This window comes from Oryctolagus cuniculus, chromosome 1 (assembly GCF_964237555.1).
Source record: "Oryctolagus cuniculus chromosome 1, mOryCun1.1, whole genome shotgun sequence".
In the NCBI taxonomy this organism is placed as follows: Eukaryota; Metazoa; Chordata; class Mammalia; order Lagomorpha; family Leporidae; genus Oryctolagus; species Oryctolagus cuniculus.
In genome coordinates, this window is record NC_091432.1 from 93,541,867 (window position 1) to 93,561,202 (window position 19,336).

The 19,336-nt window shown below is 41.4% G+C and overlaps 1 protein-coding gene across 8 annotated transcripts in view; it reads left to right on the forward strand.

Annotated features, from left to right (window-relative positions):
* The first annotated feature begins 1,162 nt into the window (after nucleotides 1–1,162).
* The window catches only part of YAP1 (Yes1 associated transcriptional regulator), a 148,612-nt gene continuing 130,438 nt past the window's right edge, over nucleotides 1,163–19,336 (forward strand). For 6 of the 8 annotated variants that reach the window (XM_017343684.3, XM_017343698.3, XM_017343691.3 and 3 more), the window contains exons 1-2: nucleotides 1,380–2,154; nucleotides 5,157–5,410. In XM_017343684.3, the coding sequence (XP_017199173.1) occupies nucleotides 1,834–2,154; nucleotides 5,157–5,410 (575 nt within the window). In that variant the 5' untranslated portion in view covers nucleotides 1,380–1,833. Of the gene's footprint in view, nucleotides 2,155–5,156; nucleotides 5,411–19,336 lie in introns of all 8 variants that reach the window. The other 2 variants (XM_017343710.3, XM_017343694.3) reach the window with 2 other exon arrangements.

Here is a 19,336-nt window from a genome sequence, read left to right on the forward strand (position 1 = left end):
AGTGACTGAGTTCCAAGTACTAAAAAAAGTTGTGATTTTCATTTTTTTTTGTTTTTAAAGATTTATTTATTCGAAAAACAGATTTAGACAAGGAAGCAAAGACAGATCTTCCAAGGGCTGGTTCACTTCCGGAAGAGCTACAATGGCTGGGGCTGGGCCAGGAGAAGCCACAGAGCCAAGATCTTCACCTAGCTCTCCCACATAGGTGCAGGGGTCCAAGTACTTGGGCCATCTGCTGCTTTCCCAGGCATATTAACAGGGAGCTGGATTGGAAGTGAAGCAGCCGGGAATCAAACTGGTGCTCATATTAGGAGGCCAATGTTGCAAACAGTGGCATACCTGCTCTTTGTTACCACCATCCCCTTAAAAAAAAGACAAACATGTATTTGAAAGTTATGCACACACACACAGAAGGGAGGCGCGGAGGGGGCCACTTGCATTCAGAGGTTCACTCCTCAATGGCCATAAAGGCTAGGGCTGAGCCAGGAGCTTCAAGGGGTCTCCCACGTGTATGTCAGGGGCCCAAACACCTGGGCCTCTTTCTGCTGCTTTCCCAGGCCAGTAGCAAGCAGCAGGATCGGAAGTGGAGCAGCCAGAACAGGAACCAGCAACCATACAGGCGCCCTCCTTTCAGGCTGGGGCTTTACCTGCTATGCCGCAACCCCGGCCCTGATTTTCACACTGAAAAGCAGTATTTTTATTGCTTTTACTGTGAATTACATTCACACAGTAAATCATTTACCCCTCTCAAGTGGGTTTGTGCATATTGGGGAAAGTGAAAAAAATTACAAAACCAAGTTACTATAAAAAGGGGTTACCTTTACTAAAATCGGTGCCTGTTAATGGCACCTATTTTTTAAGTCCCACCATCCGCACAGCGGCTCTCCGCCGGTGGGGGGATGCAAATGGATTCACCTCTGCAGACTCGGCCTTGGCCGTGTGGCGTGTCCAGGCGAGCTGGACGAGCCTTTCCTGAGCACAAGCCGGGAGAGGGCCGGGCAGCCCCGCGGGAGGACTTCCTGCGGCCAAGGGCGGCCGCGAACGCCGCAGAGTCCCAGCGCCGGCCCAGATCGGGCTCCGGGCTCCTCGTCGGGGCGGCAGCGCTGGCAGCTCGGACCGGCAGGCGCACCGCCGGCCCCAGCGCGGGGCAGCGCAGGCCGAGGCCGGAGCGGGGCGGGGGGTAGCTGGTCACGTGCTCCGGCACAGGCGGCGGAGGCCGGAGTCTGCAGGAATGTGGTAACTTGCCGGGGAAAGTTTCCCTCGGCGGGCGGGCGGCCGGCCGGGGATTCAGTGCGGGCGGGCGCGCAGAGGAAGGAAGAGCTGGGAGGAGGCGGAGCCGGCGAGCGGCTCGGGCGGGCGGTTCTCTCAACTTTAGTTTTGGCGTCTGAGGCGAGTTTCCGTCTCAGTCGGGCGCAGCCGCCGCCGGGGAAAAGAAAGAGAGGAAGGAAGGAACAAGAAAAGGAAATAAAAGAGAAAGGGGGAGGGGAAAGGCAACTAGCTGTCCGGCGGCTCCGTCCAGGGAGCTGAAGGGGGAAAAAAAAAAGTTCTGAGGCGCCGCAGGTCCGAGTTTCTGGCAGCCCCTCCCGAGGCGCCGCCGCCAGACCAGTGGAGCCCGGGCGCAGGGCGGGGGCGGAGGCGCCGGGGCGGGGGATGCGGGGCCACAGCGCAGCCCCCCGGCCCTGAGAGCGAGGACAGCGCCGCTCCCGCCGCGCAGCGCCGCCCGGCCCGCCGCACTCGTCGCTTCTCCAGTCTCGGCCCGCGGAGCCGGGGCGTCCCGGCGGAGCCCTCGCCCGCCGCCTGGTCAGGGGGTGCGCGTTGGGGGAGGCAGAAGCCATGGATCCCGGGCAGCAGCCGCCGCCTCAGCCGGCTCCCCAGGGCCAAGGGCAGCCGCCCGCACAGCCCCCCCAGGGGCAAGGCCCGCCGTCCGGGCCGGGGCAGCCGGCACCCCAAGCGTCCCAGGCGGCGCCCCAGGCCCCCCCCGCCGGGCACCAGATCGTGCACGTCCGGGGGGACTCGGAGACCGACCTGGAGGCGCTCTTCAACGCCGTCATGAACCCCAAGACGGCCAACGTGCCCCAGACCGTGCCCATGAGGCTCCGGAAGCTGCCCGACTCCTTCTTCAAGCCGCCGGAGCCCAAATCCCACTCCCGACAGGTAACCTCGCCTCGCCTCTGCCCCTTCCCCGTCGGGCTGGCCCCAGGACCGGGGGGGCGCTCGGGAGCCGCGGCCGCCCGCTCTGCCCAGGGGAGGGGGTTCCGGGAGCCGGGCGGGCGTGGGGGGTCTCCGGCGAAGGGGAGGACCCGGAGACGCCCGCCGGGCCGTGGCTCCCGGCTTCTCGCTCCTGTCGGAGTCCGGGGCCGAGATTTGTTTTTCCCTTGGGAGTTGGTCTCTGCGGTGCAGCCCCGGGGGGCGTGCTCCCCCCCTTCTTCTTCCTTTCTTTCTTTCTTCCCAGGACTCCCGGGAGGTTGGCGGGAGTGGCGGGGAGGTGGGGAGGCAGGAAGGGGGTGGGGAGCCGGCCGGGCCGCGGTGGGCTTGCACAATGCGCGCGCCGCCGCGCTCCGCACCTTCGCTCGCGCGGCGGCCGGGGGGAGGGGGCGCTCTGGCATGTGCGTGGGGGGGAGTCGCCCGCGGCCGCCGGGCTAGTGAAGTGGAGTCCCGAGCCCCCTTTTCCCTCGGGGCCTCTCGATCCACTTGGGGCTCCTGGGGAGTTAAATAATTGTTCTCTTGTTTTCTAGTGTTGATTAGGGGTGGGGGTTGAAGCAGTCCTTTTGGTTTCTTGCTCTTTCTCCACCTCCTCCCGCTCTCTCTGCTCTCCACAACCCCTCACCCCCCACCCCCCACCCCCCAAGCATTTATTTTCCTCGCGGCCCAGGCTCTTTCAGAACTCTCTGGCTGCCCCTGCCCAGACTTTCCTGGAAGTTGTTTATGAGTTCTTTCACCCCTGCGCCTGCCTTGCGCCTTGGAACTCGGGCAGGCTCGCCCTTATCAAACTTAGGAGATTCACGTGCTGCTTTCCCAATTGCAGACTATTATTTACAGTCTGCTGAAATGCTTTGAAATTAGCCACATCTGTACGTTGCGCAGGAACTGAGTTGCGCTTTACAGTACCGAGGGTTTAACACACAAGCCTTTGATAATACACTACAGGTTGACTCAGAGGCCGAGTCCTGCCTACTTCAACTGTGATTAAGTTAATGTTTGGGAAGCGATGACTAATTCTAGGATCGCCATTGCTTCTTAATTCTTATTGAGGATATGAACATGGCTGCTTTTTCACGTACACAACGTTCGATTATTTGGCCCGCTTGATTCATCATCGAAGTGAAAACGCTTATTAAGAACGTGTTAACATTCCGATAGGTCCCAGCAGATTGGTTTCGTGTAGGATTCTCCCCGCACCCCCGCCCCCGTCTGTCTCTTTCTTTCAGAACTTGCTTCAGGCTAAACTTCAGCATAGGAAGTTTGCCCAAACGTTAATTGGTTTTCCAAATACTGCGATGTAGTTAGCCCACTCGGACTGTAACTTGAGTGGAAAGAAGAGTTACCGCCCCCACTCCCATTCCCCCTCCTATTTGCAGGCCTTTTGTATTTTCTCGTTGTGCAACCAGGAGGTTTGGGAACTCGGAAAAGCTCACTTAACCTGATGGCAAAAACCAGGGTTAAGGAGGAGGGAGGAAAAACGTTTTAGTTGCTTGCCTAAACGCTTCAGTTCGTAAGAAGTAGAAATTAGGTATGCTCTTCCCATTCCCTGGAAGTAGGCTTCTGGAATCATTATGGGTGGATGAATGGCCACACAGCTATGCTGCTGGTTACTATGACTTGAAAGTATAATACACATAGGAGATGAAACGCTCCAATTTGTGACATCTATAAACCAAAAAGAATAACAACTTTGTAAAGTGTCCATATTTTTTAGTAAACAGTTACACATGAATTTATGTCCAGTAGTTTATAGATACGTAGTATTCACAATTTACTATGGTTTTATTTTTAATTTTCTTAAGTTGTGCCTTTTGTTCCTGCTGATTTCCTAACTCAAACTTAATCTGAACATTCAGCAGTACAGACATTCAGGCATAAATGACTGCTGATTTCTTCTACCTCCCCAACTTTTCCTGTATGCATTTAGGAAATTCTGACTTTAATAATCAGACCCTAATTCTAATCAAGGAATTTAAAAAACTATACTCGATTATGAGTAGTATGAATCTGCTTTTAAGTACTATTATCCAGAAGCTGTTGACTATAAGTAATTCTATATTTTGTGTATACCAGTGTGTGTATATATACGTGTATATCCATTTTTTCCATCCTGAAAAAAGTTCTTTTACAAATAAGGAAACCAAAGCTCTTAAGATATTTGCTCAGGGTTATGCTAGCCAGCTTGGACTGGAACTCAGAACTTAAGGTCTGAGTGTAGAATTTTTTCCTGCTTTTACATGGTTGTAAGTATTTGCGCAATTTCTTAAGTTATTTCATAATTGAACTGATAACATTTATCTTCTAGGTACATAGATATAGTTCATTTCTCATTCCATTCATTAGATGGCTTTTAAGAACATTGAGGCATTCTGAATCTTTTGCATTTATTAAAAGTTGTATAACTTGCGATAATTGCTTTATTGATGGCTTTTGTTCATAGTAAGAACAAAGATGACAAGGGCTTGTTTTTCCTAGCACTTGGCCTAGGGGAAAAAACATTTAAAACTTAGTGAAACAGTTTTGTGGTTATTCTTTGAATTGTGTTTATACTTGGAATACATTAGAACTTGGAAACACATTCACATTGCTTTGACCTCTTAAACATTTTAGAAGTTATTATTTAAGGGATATTTCTTATATTCTGTACTAATTGTTTCTAAAAGAATTAGAAGGTGTCTGCTACACGTGTGGTAGGTAGGAGTTTGTTTCAATGGACTGCTTATCAATAAAATGACCAATGTTTATAGAAGTGCGTATATAAAATTGTATTGATTAAAAGGATTCATTTGAAAACCTCTGCTCCTCAGTGTCAAATACTAAATGCTGAAATTTGCCTTTGGCACTTAGATGTTTGGTCGTAGTGGAATTTTATCTTAACAGTTAGAAGGGGCAGGGGCTGGAAGAAGATTCTTTTATTTTATTTTTTAAAATTTTCTTCTTGCTATTCCCCATAGGCCAGTACTGATGCAGGCACTGCAGGAGCCCTGACACCACAGCATGTTCGAGCTCATTCCTCTCCAGCCTCCCTGCAGCTGGGAGCCGTGTCTCCTGGGACACTGACCCCCACTGGAGTAGTCTCTGGCCCAGCAGCTACACCCACAACTCAGCAACATCTTCAACAGTCATCTTTTGAGATACCTGACGATGTTCCTCTGCCAGCAGGCTGGGAGATGGCAAAGACTTCTTCTGGTCAGAGATACTTCTTAAAGTAAGTGAGAGTAATGTGGGAGATAGTTATGCACTGGAAAATACAGTAAAGTGGTATCAGGATATACCATTTAGTTTTGTATTTTAGTTAATATTAACATTAAAAGCTCAGTTATATCTTCCAAGGTTTTTTTTTGGGGGGGGGGTCTGATTTGGCATCAAAATACCAACTATTTGAATGCCCACCCCCCCATTTTTTTAAACACTGTGGATACTATTTTGAAAGCCTGATTCATTCTCAGTTTACAGCCTTTTTATAGTCCTCTTTTGTGGCAGTTTGGATATTCTCATTTTGAGTTTCTACCAAACCTGTTAGCCATCCAAAAACCAAGAATACCATGAAAATTTTCAGATTCGGAGACTTGTAAGACTATTGAAATATGCACAATGCCACTTACATCTTTTAAATTATTTTATTGGTGGAAAATAACTCCAAAATGGTGCTTATTTGAATGCTCAATTTTGCAATATTTTAAATTATGAAATGTCAGATATTTAGCTGTGGTTTGGTATGATGTATCAATTTTTCCCTCAAAATATATAGAGAAATATTTTAAGCTTTAACATACAATCAGCAAACTTCTTTTCATACTATCAGCTCTTCAAAATAGAATCTCTTTTCCCTGGGAAGGTCAAAACAAGGTTTTGGTTTTTTTTTTTTTAAATGTTTTTATCAGCTTTTTTATCTTTACTAAAATTGCATAAAGCTGAAAAGACACACATGGAATTTTAACTAAACTCTATCATTCTGAAGTTATAGTTAAGACCTTATTTTTATCTGACTTGTTTGGCTCACTTGTGTACAAAATGTTATCTAAAGCTAATTAATTATAAACTGAAATTAATATTTGTAAAAAAATTATTTTTAAATATTTAAAATCAAGTTGAGATAATTAAGTGAAAACAGTCCAAATTTTGATTCAGATCTTTCTTGACAATCGAAGGCAAATGGAACATTCATTTATAGATAATACAATTAATGATACTGTTTTGTTGTGTGTTAATATGTGTTTTACCTTGCAAGTCTTTTTGGAGTGGGTTGTTATTTTGTAATGTAAGATAGAAAGTTTTGTGACAGGCTTATTTAGGAGAAGAGCAGAGGAAAAGGCTTGATCTTGAAAAGTTTCTACTGATTTTTGCCTCTTTCTGCAAGTTTTTCTTTAAAAATTCTTTTTCTGGTGTCCTGGTATCCATTTCAAAGGGTCAGGTTTCAACCAGAACAATAAGAGGCCTGAGACTGGAAAGTACACACAAGTCTGGCAGACTCTTCTGCATGAGCAGGATCATTTGTTCTCAAGCAGACATCCAAAGTAAATGATTGAAAGAGCTGCTAGCTGTGAGGGATGTGTCTTCAAGAGGAAAGGAGTGGAAACAAACCAGGTTGTTAAGAAAAAGAAAGGCTGTACTTTTTTGAACCTCTCCCTGCTGGGTCACATGCTGACCTGGGAGATTTTAAACAGCTTAATAGCCTGCTTGCCTCTGTCTTTGGTTGATGCTGTGGCGAAAAGTATAAGGTTAAAAAGCAACATTATGTTTTGCTTAGTCTCTTGTAATAATTGCTTGTAGGTGGCTTCTACTTGGACTTTCGTTATTTTGAGTGAATATTTTTTTGAGGTTGGTTGCCATGTATTTTATGGGTAGCGTTTTTGTACACTTGAAATGATTTGCACAATGGATTTTCCCTTGAGAAGAAAAGTTTCTCTTAAAGGTATTGCTATATGAATATGGATGAAGAGTCTATAATGTCCATCATCACTGTGGAGTGGACATGTAAGGAAGGTAAACCAGGCTAGAACGAGGATTTTGTCGTAAGAGGAAAGATGGGAGTGGAGAAAAGGTTCTTGGAAAAGAAGAAGCTGGGGAAGAGGAGGGTTAAGACATGATTGTCCTTTCATTATTTTTAGAGGGTCTCTCCTGTGGAACTAAGGTTAAGGTTATTGTATGATAAGAAACATGAGGAGTTTTGGAAGAATTTTCTCTTATCAGGCTTTTCAAAAATAGATGTTTTCCATGAAAAGTAATTCTTGGTCGACAAAAGCAGGTAAAATCATGGATTAGTTGGTGCATGTCAGCAGTTGTACAGAGGTCCCCTTAACATTGAATGTGGAAAATGGGTGTTGTGGGTGTTTAAAATTTCATACTCTTCTAAAGATAACTGCTTTATGAACGTTATACAATTTGAAGAAATATGAAACAAGATTAGCTCACCTCCAGCTTTCAGCTACATCCATGATATTTTTGTGGGCTGTACAGTTGTCATAAATTACTTATTTTTGTGTACTTAACAGATATGTGAGATTAATATCTTTCCTGTGAGTCAAAGATGATAATAAACTAAGCTTTTGGTGTCAGGTTACTATTGTTAAAGTTCATTTTTATCTGTGTTTTGATGCTTTAAAATTAGACCCTATTTGCAGTCACTCTATATATTTTCCTATTGTTGCTAGCTAGATGTAGGATGAACATTTAAACAAATTGCATACTTGACACTCATCAACAGGGGAAAGTTATGTAATACTGTATACACTCTTTTAAACATCTTTGGAATTAACTTTTAAGTTACAAAGTGTATAATTTATTGAGATTTATACTTGACACAAAGTTCTCTGAAGTAAATGATCCAGGCATAGAAGGTGATGTAATTTGAGAGAAAACCTACTAATGTTGACTTTTGAAATAACTGTTACCTTGTGACTATTGATAAATGAGTTTTTGAAGTCACTTGACCATCCTCTAGTTTCAAGGTGGCATATTTACTGGAGAATTATAGGCGGGCAGTCATTGGTATTTTTAAAGCCCTTCCTAAGTTTGTGTGATCTTTGGGAGAAGACTTATCTTGGGAAATGATATGGTGGAAATATGGTACTTGTTATATTTATCAATGACACATATTCATCCTCTGGAATGATTATGAAGTACATCAGAAAGGTGTAGTCATTTATATGCCACTGAATTGCCATTAAATTTACCATTTGAAACTAATTTCTTCAGCATGGCACATTGAACTTTAGGAATGTATTCTCTTTACAACCCTCAGAATTATTGCCTTCTTTGGTTGTCTTAACACAGTTTTCCTACAGGAAATAGTTCTTCAAGTAGTTGGTCAACAACTTCCTATTTCTTTATAAGCTGCTGAATAACTTCCTGAATTAGTATTCTATAATATCTCTGGTTACAAGGAGTGTTTTACTTCTCAGATTTATTGTATTGAATCTGATGCCTTGTAACTGTTATCTGTACAAAGAACTTCTTAGCATGTAACATACCATGTAAGACTTTATAATTTGATTTAAGGAATGTAATTCAGTGATTTTTGAAAGTTTGTAGTTTTGTATTATATTAATGTTCTGTTACTAATCTTTTAAAAGATAGTTTTTCTTCATTTCCATTATTTATCACTTGCTGAATCACTGGCCATAGTTTTTTTTAGTCCTTGAGGATTCAAGGTTTCTTGTGGTTTTGTTTTGCTTTGATTAGAAGTTATATTGGTTCTGTTAAATGTTATCTTGATCTGTAGTTTGAGAAGGTACTGTTTTCAGAGATTCTTGATACTGCACAGCACATAACTTAGTCATGTTGCAATATTAAATTAATTTACCTTGTAGATATTATTGATCACCATAAAACAGTAGTTTGTTTTTCTTCATGCTATTTTAGAAATTATTATTAACTCCCCTAATAAAAGCTACCTGAGAAATGTACCAAGGAAAAGAGAATTAATCTGTTTCTTGTTTTAAATTGATCTTCTCCTCCCACTGGCCCAAAAGAATATAAACACATACAGTGTATATTGTTACCGTAATAAGATTAGAGGTTTCAAAAGGGAACAGTTTTGTAAAGAATAAGCCTATGCGTTTTTTTTTTTTTTAACAATATCAAGCAAGGGTAACCAAAGTGATTTCCCTTTAAAAATGAAGAGCTTCTAATTCTGTCAACATATATTGATTAAGTAGCAAGTGCATGCGTGCCTGTACACACACACACACACACACACACACTCTGTAATGACTAAACAGTTCAAATTAGAATCACAAAGTATTTCCCTATCTGAGGGGAGGGCCGGTCTCTACCTGTTTGTCTTGCTGTTGAGGCTGAGTGGAGAGGCCCCCAGCTCTCAGAAAAAGGGCTTGCTTCTGCTCAGTGGGTGGCCATACCCTGGGGAAGAATGGCCTGCAGAGGAGAAAAACTGCAAAGGGACTGAATTCAACAGTGGCAAAATAAAAACAGCCGAATGATAGTGGAAGTGACAAAGCAAATAGAACATAAAGTTCAAATTATTCCTTGAGAAAAATATTGAGTATTTGTAGTGTGAACTAAGAAAAATAGGTGTTAAATACAGAAAACTCTATTGACTTCAAGTAGTAGGCTAATTTTCTTTGGAATATAACATTTAAAAATACCCCTCCCCTGAAAGTCTCTCAAGTTAACCATTTAAAAAAACTTGGTAGTAGTCAAATACTTAAAGCTTTGAAACTCCAAAATAAGCTGTTCTTATGAAGCTTATTTTAGAGTAGAGCATTATATTTCACGTTGTAGTTGAAAAACATGTAAATAAACTACCTAGAATAGTAATACTGTCAGGACTATGTTGTCCTGTACCTTAAGGCTTTTGAGGAGAAGCAAACTTCAAACCTAACCTTTTAGTTGCCAGCATGTATATTGAAGTTTAGGCTTAGGACAAATCAGTTGTTAAGATTTAAGGTTATTCAAACTTAATTTGCTGCCTTCTTTAATAGTGTAATTTATCCATTAATTATGGCTTGAAAGTTTAATACTAGTTGAGTAGCATCATATAAAGGGAGGTCTTAAAAGAGTTGTTTGATTTTATAGCTGTGGTTACTAAGTGATGCAGTTCTTACAAAAGGGGCTTCTGATTCTAGGATTAATCAGAGTTTCAAGCCATGAAAGGGGCATTGCTGTTTTTATGAAGAAGAATTGCTTCATGGTTCTGGTTGCTCAAGTACTGTAGCACTGAGTTTCCTGGGAACAAGTACTGCCACCATGGAGGCACTTTTTATTTATGTAGTGCTTGACCCCTTCTAAAAGCAAACAAAGAAGTTTGGTATAAATCACAACAGTCCTTTTTACCCCCCTTAATATCTAGACAAGGAAAACTGATTAGTTTAATCCTCATTTGGCTCTTATCATGCAAAGAATCATAATTGAAGTGATAAGTAGTTGTTCCTTTGAATTATGTTGCAAATTAGCAAAGTAAAGCAGATGAGAGTATCTGTTAGAATCTGAGGTTTTCTCCCCTTCAAGTAGTTTCAGTGCTTTGTGATTAGTGATATTACTTCCTCTTTTTTTTTTTTTAAGATTTATTTATTTATTTATTTGAAAGAGTTACACAGAGAGAGAAAGAGAAGCAGAGGAAGAGGTCTCCATCCGCTGGTTCACTCTCCAGTTGGTCACAACAGCTGGAGCTGTGCCAATCCAAAGCCAGGAGTCAGGAGGTTCTTCCGGGTCTCCCAAGTGGGTGCAGGGGCCCAAGGACTTGGGCCGACTTCTGTTGCTTTCCCAGGCTGGATCGGAAGAGGAGCATCCATATGGGATGTCAGCACTGCAGGCAGCGGCGTTACCTGTACCTGCTACACCACAACGTCGGCCCCCATCTTTTTTTTTTTTTTTTTAATATGCTTCTCTTTTTGTGGAATAATGTTCATCACATTTATCAGATTCTTCTGAGTCTTGATTTGGGGATGTATGGGAGGGCATTTCATTAAAAGCCCTTTCCTGGGGCCCGCATTGTGCTTAGCAGATTAAGCCACCACCTTTTGATGCCAGCATCCCAAATGGGTACCTGTTCAAGTCCCGGATACTCTGCTTCTGATCCAGCTCCCTGCTAATGTGCTGGGAAAGCAGCAGCCGGTGGCCCAAGTTCCTGGGCCCTTGCATCTATGTGGGAGACCTGGAAGAAGCTCCTAGCTTTGTTGTAGCCATTTGAGGAGTAAACTAGTGGATGGAAGATTCTCTCTCTCTCTCTCTCTCTTTTTCTGGCAACTGCTTATTTAAATCAAGTTTTTGTTTATTTTTAAAGTAAGGGCTTTATTTGGACAATAGTATGTTTAGAGGTGGGTGCTTTTTGATTGCATGCTTGAAAATCTGTTGTAGACTAATTGGGGTCTAGAATAAAGACTTTTTTTTAGAGAGTGCTACTTAGTGCATTGACAAAGTCATACGTAGATTAGAAAGTTGTTGCATTTCAATTTCTTGCATATCCTGAATTGACTGTAGTGTGGAGCAGGCTTTTTGGGAAGAAAATAGACCTTACCATGTAAGAGTTGGGGTAAGATGTGTTTTTTTTTTTTTTTCTCTGTACAAGGCATGGATATGGATTCTTTTGTTTGTATTTATAAGATTGTCCTACCTCAATGTCCCCCTTTCATATACCTAATTTTGTAGATTTCTTTTAATTTCTTATAATAGTAACACTTGTTCGTGACAATCAGGAAACTCAGGAAAGATGAAAGCAGGGAAGGAAGCATCTAACCTCATGTATGAACTTAGTTTGAGGTTTATTATTTTAGGAAAGTTAACATATATTGATTTTAAAAAAAATTGTACCATAAAGTTTGTAAAGAAAAAGCAGTAATTCACTTTTCCATATGGATTGTTTTCCCCAGAGGCAAACAGTTTTCTCTCATTTTAGGTGCTTTCTTTCTCTCCTGGTTCTTTAAAAAAATTCCAGTTTATGAAATGTGTTACATTGACTCTTGAATTTTCTTTGCTTTTCAAAATTTCCCTTTCCTTGGACAGGCATTTGGCATAGTCATTAAGATGGTGTTTGGGACACCCTTATCCCATATGGGGTACCTGGATTTGAGTTTTGGCTCCGCTGTTCATTCCATCTTAATGCTAATGCTTACCCTGGGAAGGAGCAGCTGATAGCTAGAGTAGTTTAAGAGTCCTGGATTGAGTTAACAGCTTTGGCCTGGCCCAGCCTCATCTATTGGGGGCATTTTGGGAATCAGTGGGTAGGAGAGCTCTTTCTATTTCTTTCTGCCCTTCAAATGAACAAATACATCTTTAAAGAAACCACTTTATTTTTTTATTTTGTTTATTTGAAAGGCAGAGTTATGGAGAGCAGATCTTCCATCTGCTGGTTCATTCCCCAAAATCCGTGATGGATAGGGCTGGACTGGCCAAATGCAGGGACCTAGAACTCCATCCCACATGGGTGGCCATCTCATTCGAGGGTGGCCGGGATCTAGTCACTTGGGCCATCTTCAGTTGCTTTCCCAAGCACATTAGCAGGGAGCTGGATTGGAGGTAGAGCAGCTGGAACTTGAACTGCCTCTCATGTGAGATACTAGCATAAGGTGGTGGCTTAATTTCCTGCACTACAATGCCAGCCCCCTCCCAAAGTAAAACTTTTCCTTTCCTTAATTTCTCCAGCATAGTTGCTAATTTTAAACATATAATTAATATATTAAATATATAAGATATTTTATATATAAGTGCATAAGATATATAATATATAAATATATGTAAATATATCTTATGTACTTATTTATAACATGACTATAATTTGTTTTTACATTAGTATCACTGGGTTTGCCTATAGCTAAATGATGTACTACAATTTTGTGAATAACTTTTGTGTTTTCTTGGAATTACTGATTGCTTTGTGTTTTCAGTTGTATTTCTGATGCTTTTCTGCTCCTTTTGGATGTGTCCCTGAAAGTCCTTTGTTTTCCCTGCTCTGGGATAGACTTGTTGCTTCAGAGTATCATGTTGTTGGCTCATCCTGGGAGGGTTCTTGCTTTACTATACTTGGTTGGATACCCTGTTTTTCTGTTTCTTGATTTATTCACTCTTAGAGTTTACTTATCCCCCAGAAATTTGCTGAGAAAAAAAGGGTACATTGGGAGGTAACTATGCTGAGATTTCTTGTGTCTCTAATTTTTTTTATCTGTTAACATTTAATGGACAGTTTGTAGAATTCAAAATTAAGTTGTTTTTCCTTGGAATTTTGAAGGAATTGCTCCATTTTATTCTAACTTCTAGTTTTCTTACCACATATTTAAACTCACTTTGCTTCCCTTGGGGATTTTGATATCTTTGGGAGATTAAACTTAAAATTCATGGTAAAGAGTGCATAGTCTGGAAACTCTGATTTTAATCGTGTATTTGTTTAAGGCAGAGAGAGAGAGATTGCAAACAAGTGAGTGAACTAGATCCATATTTCCCATCCTCTGGTTTACTCCTAAATGCCTGCAACAACCAGGTCTGGGCCTGGTTGAAGCTGGAAACCAGGAACTCAATCTGGATCTCCCACATAGGTTACAGGAACCCAACAACTTGAACCATCACCTGCTCCCTCGCAGGGTGCACATTATCTGGAAGCTGGAATTAAGAGCAGAGCTAGGCAGTGAACCTAGGTACTTCTAAAAGGAATGTGGGCATTCCAAGTGGAGTTTCAACTGCTGTGCCAAACTATTGCCCTGTGAATCATGCTGCTTAAAGTGCAGTTCTCTAAACTGTCCGTGAGTTCTGGAAAATATTTCTTGTTCCTAGACACTTTCTTCCTTTCTTTTCTCTTTTTCTGAAACTCTTGTCGAATAAGTTTTTAATTTTTCTTATTTAACCTCCTGTTTTCCTTTACTTAGGCTTTTTTTTAATACTTTCTGGGAGATTTCAAAAAAGTTTTTTTTAAGATTTATTTATTTGTTTGAAAGAGTTAGAGGGAGAGGCAGAAAGAGATCTTCCATCCACTAGTTCACTCCCCAAATGGCTGCAATGGATGGGGATGGACCAGGTGGAAGCCAGGAGCTTCTTCAAGGTTTTCCATGTGAGGGCAGGACTTTTCCCATGCCATTAGACGGAGTTGGATTGGGAGTGGCTGGCACATGAACCAGCACCTATAAGGGATGCCGGCGTTGCAGTCACCTGTAACATCACAGTGCCGGCTTTAAGACCCAAATCTTTTTACAGTTGATTTTTTTTTTGAAAACTATTATTAATTTCCAGTGTCTCTTTTCTGAGCTCATTCTTCATTGTTCATAATAACATGCTGTTCTTATTTCATGGATATAAGTAATATAATATTTCTTGGAGGATATTATACTTGGTACTTCATATCTGGTACCTTAATTAAGTTAGTATCACTAGAGAACACTACAACATGGACCAGACCCCTGAACTTGTAGGAACCCTAGATGCCAGTGTTGCAGGCGGCAGTTTAACCCCTTGCATCCAATACCAGCCTCTTAATAAGTTTTTAAAAAGTTGTATGGAAGCTGAATTTTTGTGAGTTCAATTTATAATTATTAGACTAAATATAAAGTTGCCAGTTCTCTAAGCCCAAAATTATTAGCAATTTTGTATGATTTGACTTATAATACCACTTTTTTCTAAATCTTTAAGTAAATGCTTATATTTGAAAGGATTACAGAGAAAGAAAGAGAGAATCGAGATCTTCCATCTGCCGATTCACTCCCAATATGGCTACAATGACTGGGGCTGGGCCAGGCTGAAGCCAGGAATTTCATCTTGGTTTCTCATGTGGGTGCAGGGGCCCAAGTATTTGGATCATCTTCTGCTGTTTCACAAGGCGCATTAGCAGAGAGCTACATTGGAAGTGGAGCAGCCAGAACTTGAACTGGTACACAAATGGGATGCTGGCACTGAAGACCATGCCCTGACCTGGTGCACCACAGCGCTGGCCCTACTAGCTTATGTTTTTATGTGTTTTAATTTTTTTAAAGGGAGGAACTGTATTTTAACCTTGGGTAATGTATGAGTTTGGCTTCCAGGGTTTGGTTTTGAAGGGGCAGAGAAACCAGAAATCTAATTTCTGTTCTTGTATATGATAGTGGAGATATTTGTATTTTTTAAAAAAGATTTATTTATTTATTTGAAAGGCAGAGTTACAGAGAGAGAGAGAGAAAGAGAAAGAGAAAGAAAGAGAATAACTTCTATCTGCTGTTAAACTCCCCAAATACCGGTGCTGGCCAGGTTGAAGCCAGGAGCCTATAACTCCATCTGAATGTCCCACATGGGTGACAGGGCTCCAAGCATTTCATCTTCAACTGCTTTTCCAGGCATAGTAGCAGGGAGGTGGGCAGGAAGTGGAGTAGCCAGGACTTGAATCAGGGATGCTGGCATCACAGATAGCACTTAACTTGTGGTACCACACATCAACCCTTCTTATCTTTTTATCTGGTACCAGGGCATTTCAAAAAATTCATGCAAAAATAGAATCACAAGAGAAGTTTCTTTAGGTTTACAGAAGTTTTTTATGTCCATGCATATTTTTTCCTAATATGAATTTTTATTTTTTGCTGCCTTTTTAATATGCATTTTTCATGAATGTTTTAAAGTATTCTTATATGTACAACTTTAAAATTAGGGCTTTAAAATAGCCTCTTGGAATTAGTGATCTGTCAGTCTCTCTTTCATTAGTATCTATAGTGGTAGGAAAAATATTTATGCATGTCAAAATTGATTCAGTAATTATTAGAGTACTTGCATAGTTTAACCCAAAAGATATGTGACTGTGTTTTTATCTCAGTTTATGTTGTTGCTTTCCCTGTTAGGTACTCTTTTAATAGATGGTTCAAGAAGTAATCTATGTTCAGTCTTCAGTAGGTCATTGCCCATGTCATAGAATAATACATTTCTCCTGTATTCTACCTAGTGATCACATAAACATTTTAAAGGACTAAGAGTTTCATGAAAACTAAATTTTGGTTAAGACAGATCCACCCATAGGTGATGACTAACATTTGTTAGGACCCTTTGTTGTTGGTCTATAGTTGAATTTTTCCAGGTCCACCTTTCAAACAGCCTTCCCCGTGCCCAGATAAAAACTGGTTACATAAATCAAAGTTTTAAAGCCACATAAGATATTTAGCGACCAAAGAAAAAACAAGATTGGAGCACTATACAGCAATCAGAGAAGAGGGTAAAATATTACCACCAGGAAAAGATATGCTTTAGGATACACAAAAGGCATTAAAATACTGAATGGTATGGGGAGGAATGGACAGTATCAGTTCGCCTGGTTAAACGTGTACCATAAGGAACTGTGTTAAAATAGTGAAGTGCCAAGGTTAGAAATGAGCTAAATGAGATTCCTGAGACCCTACCTCAAATTAATTCCTAATAGGTAGGAAAACAATTTTTACAAAGTTAAAATGCATCAAATCTCCTTGATAACTTTTTTAAAAGATAAAATTGTTAGTGAAGAGTTGTCCAAATATAGATGTTTCTATTTTTCCTTTACACATGTTCAGACTGATATAGGTTAAGTTTCTGAAATCAATGTAGTTTGGATGGATTCCAAATGATGTAACAGGAGCATTTTTAACTCCTCCCAGCTGGAGGGTGTCCAGATTTTCCTGTTAGGACTAGTTCAGATCTGTACTTATGAGCAAGAAAATACTGATTCTCTACAATGATGTATGAATATCATCATCTGGTATATTTGAGGATAAAGTATGCCCTTTCTATACCTGGCTATTCTTCAGTTTTGATTTAGTGTTGTTGATATTCCAGATAAGAATCTGCACAGCTTATCTGTAAGCTAATTCCCTCTCTTCTAACATAGAGTGGTTTTACTAAAAAAAAAAAAAACCACTTGGTTCTAGATTATGTATGTTGAATTACTTTTATGGTGTTACAGTTTCTTTGTACCTATAGTCCTTTTGTTGCTTTCTTTGAACTCAGTATATGTGCTTATTGGTCTCTTGATTTCATGAATGTCTATGTAGTCATTTCATTTAGCTAGCATCGTTTAAGTGCTTGCTGGGTTCTACTATATGGATTTGGGACAAAATAACGTAAGTCTTAATGGTTAGGATGAATCTCAGTACTGCTGTAAATCATCTTGTTTGTCTTTTCATTACTAACTAGCTCTCACTAGAGACTAACTATAAGCTCAGTGAAGATGAATTTTGCTCTCTTTGTTGAGTGTTATATTTTTTGGCAAATGACATTGTTTAGACTAATTTATTTCAGAGACCATTGGACAGTGTTCACTCTGGTTGATGCCTGCACTTCCTGTATAATTACATATTACTATCATTTTCTCAAAACATCCCACTTTGGATGATAAATTACATATTCTAAGCTAAACCATGTGCTAACCAGATTATTTGTGTATTTAAAAGTTAATTTTATGAATTTGAGATTATTATTAAATAACTAATGAAAAAGGATACTGCTTATGTTCTGGATATATATTATAACAGTAGTTCTGTTTTTTTTTTTTGTTTTTTTTTGTTTTTTTTTGTTTTTTTGACAGGCAGAGTGGACAGTGAGAGAGAGAGACAGAGAGAGAAAGGTCTTCCTTTGCCGTTGGTTCACCCTCCAATGGCCGCCGCTGCAGCCGGCACACCGCGCTGATGGCAGGAGCCAGGATCCAGGTGCTTTTCCTGGTCTCCCATGGGGTGCAGGGCCCAAGCACCTGGGCCATCCTCCACTGCACTCCCTGGCCACAGCAGAGAGCTGGCCTGGAAGAGGGGCAACCGGGACAGAATCCGGCGCCCCGACCGGGACTAGAACCCGGTGTGCCGGCGCCGCAAGGTGGAGGATTAGCCTATTGAGCCATGGCGCCGGCCATAACAGTAGTTCTGTTCTGAAGTGTTAAAAGTTTGTTCCATGGACAGTGAATATCCGACTGCTTTAGAATTAAATGGGTAAGAAATGGAATTCCATTGTTGTAAAGGTGATAACCAGAGGGCAAATTACTCTGGGAGTCCAGAGGAGGAGAAATAAGATGGTGGCTTTGGTACTTAGGCCAAGAGACAGTATTCACGTACCTTGAGCTCAGTCAGTGGTGGATATAAATGAGGTGGGAGTAAGAAACATAGTTGCAGAAAGGTTTTCTGCTAACACCAAAGAGCTTGCACTCCCCACCTTGAATAACATTGCATCTTAATAGAGTCTCCTCATTAATGTTGCTAATCATGGTTAATTGTGTACTCTAATTTTTTCCCCAGTTTTTAGAAAGTATTTTTTGATAAGAATACACTTGAGAAACTATTAAGTGGCTTTGGTTTTATTTACTGCTTGAAGTAAATTGTTTAGACTTGAGGATCATGCATTATATAAACATTGTTAAATGTAATCATATCCTATATACATTTTTAAGAGCTCATTTTGATATTAGTGCCTATTTAAGGTTTTGTTTGCTACTTTTTAAATTTTTATTTTTTAAATTATTTCATTTATTTGAAAGAGTTACAGAGAGAGGTAGAGGGGTAGAGTCAGGGAGAGAGAGGTCTTCCATTCCGCTGGTTCACTCCCCAAATGACTGCAATGGCTAGAGCTGAGCTGATCTGAAGCTAGGAGCCAGGAGCTTCTTCCAGGTCTCCCACATGGGGACAAGGACCCAAAGACTTGGGCCATCTTCCACTGCTTTCCCAGGCTACAGCAGAGAGCTGGATTGGAAGAGGAGCAACTGAGACTTGAACCAGTGCCTGTATGAGATGCTGGCACTTTAGGCTGGGGCTTTAACCCACTGTGCCACAGTGCCGGCCCCGGCTACTTTTTTTTTTTTTTTTTAAGTTTTTTTATTTATTTGAAAGGCAGAGTTACAGAGAGGCAGAGAGAGAGAGAGAGGTCTTCCATCTGCTGGCTCACTCCCCAGATGGCCGCAATGGCTGAAGCTGCGTGGATCCAAAGCCAGGAGCCAGGAGCTTCTTCCAGGTCTCCCACGTGGGTACAGGGGCCCAAGGACTTGGGCCATCTTCCACTGCTTTCCCAGGCCATAGCAGAGAGCTGGGTTGGAAGAGGAGCAGCCAGGACTTGAACCGGCACCCATATGGGTTGCTGGTGCTTCAGGCCAGGGCTTTAACCCACTGTGCTACAGCACTGGCTCCAACAACTACTTTATTGTATCAAACAGTTTTGTGGGTCTGGAATTTAGTAAAGGCATAGTTGAGTGTTCTTTTCCATATAGCATTGGTGGAGGTCACTTACT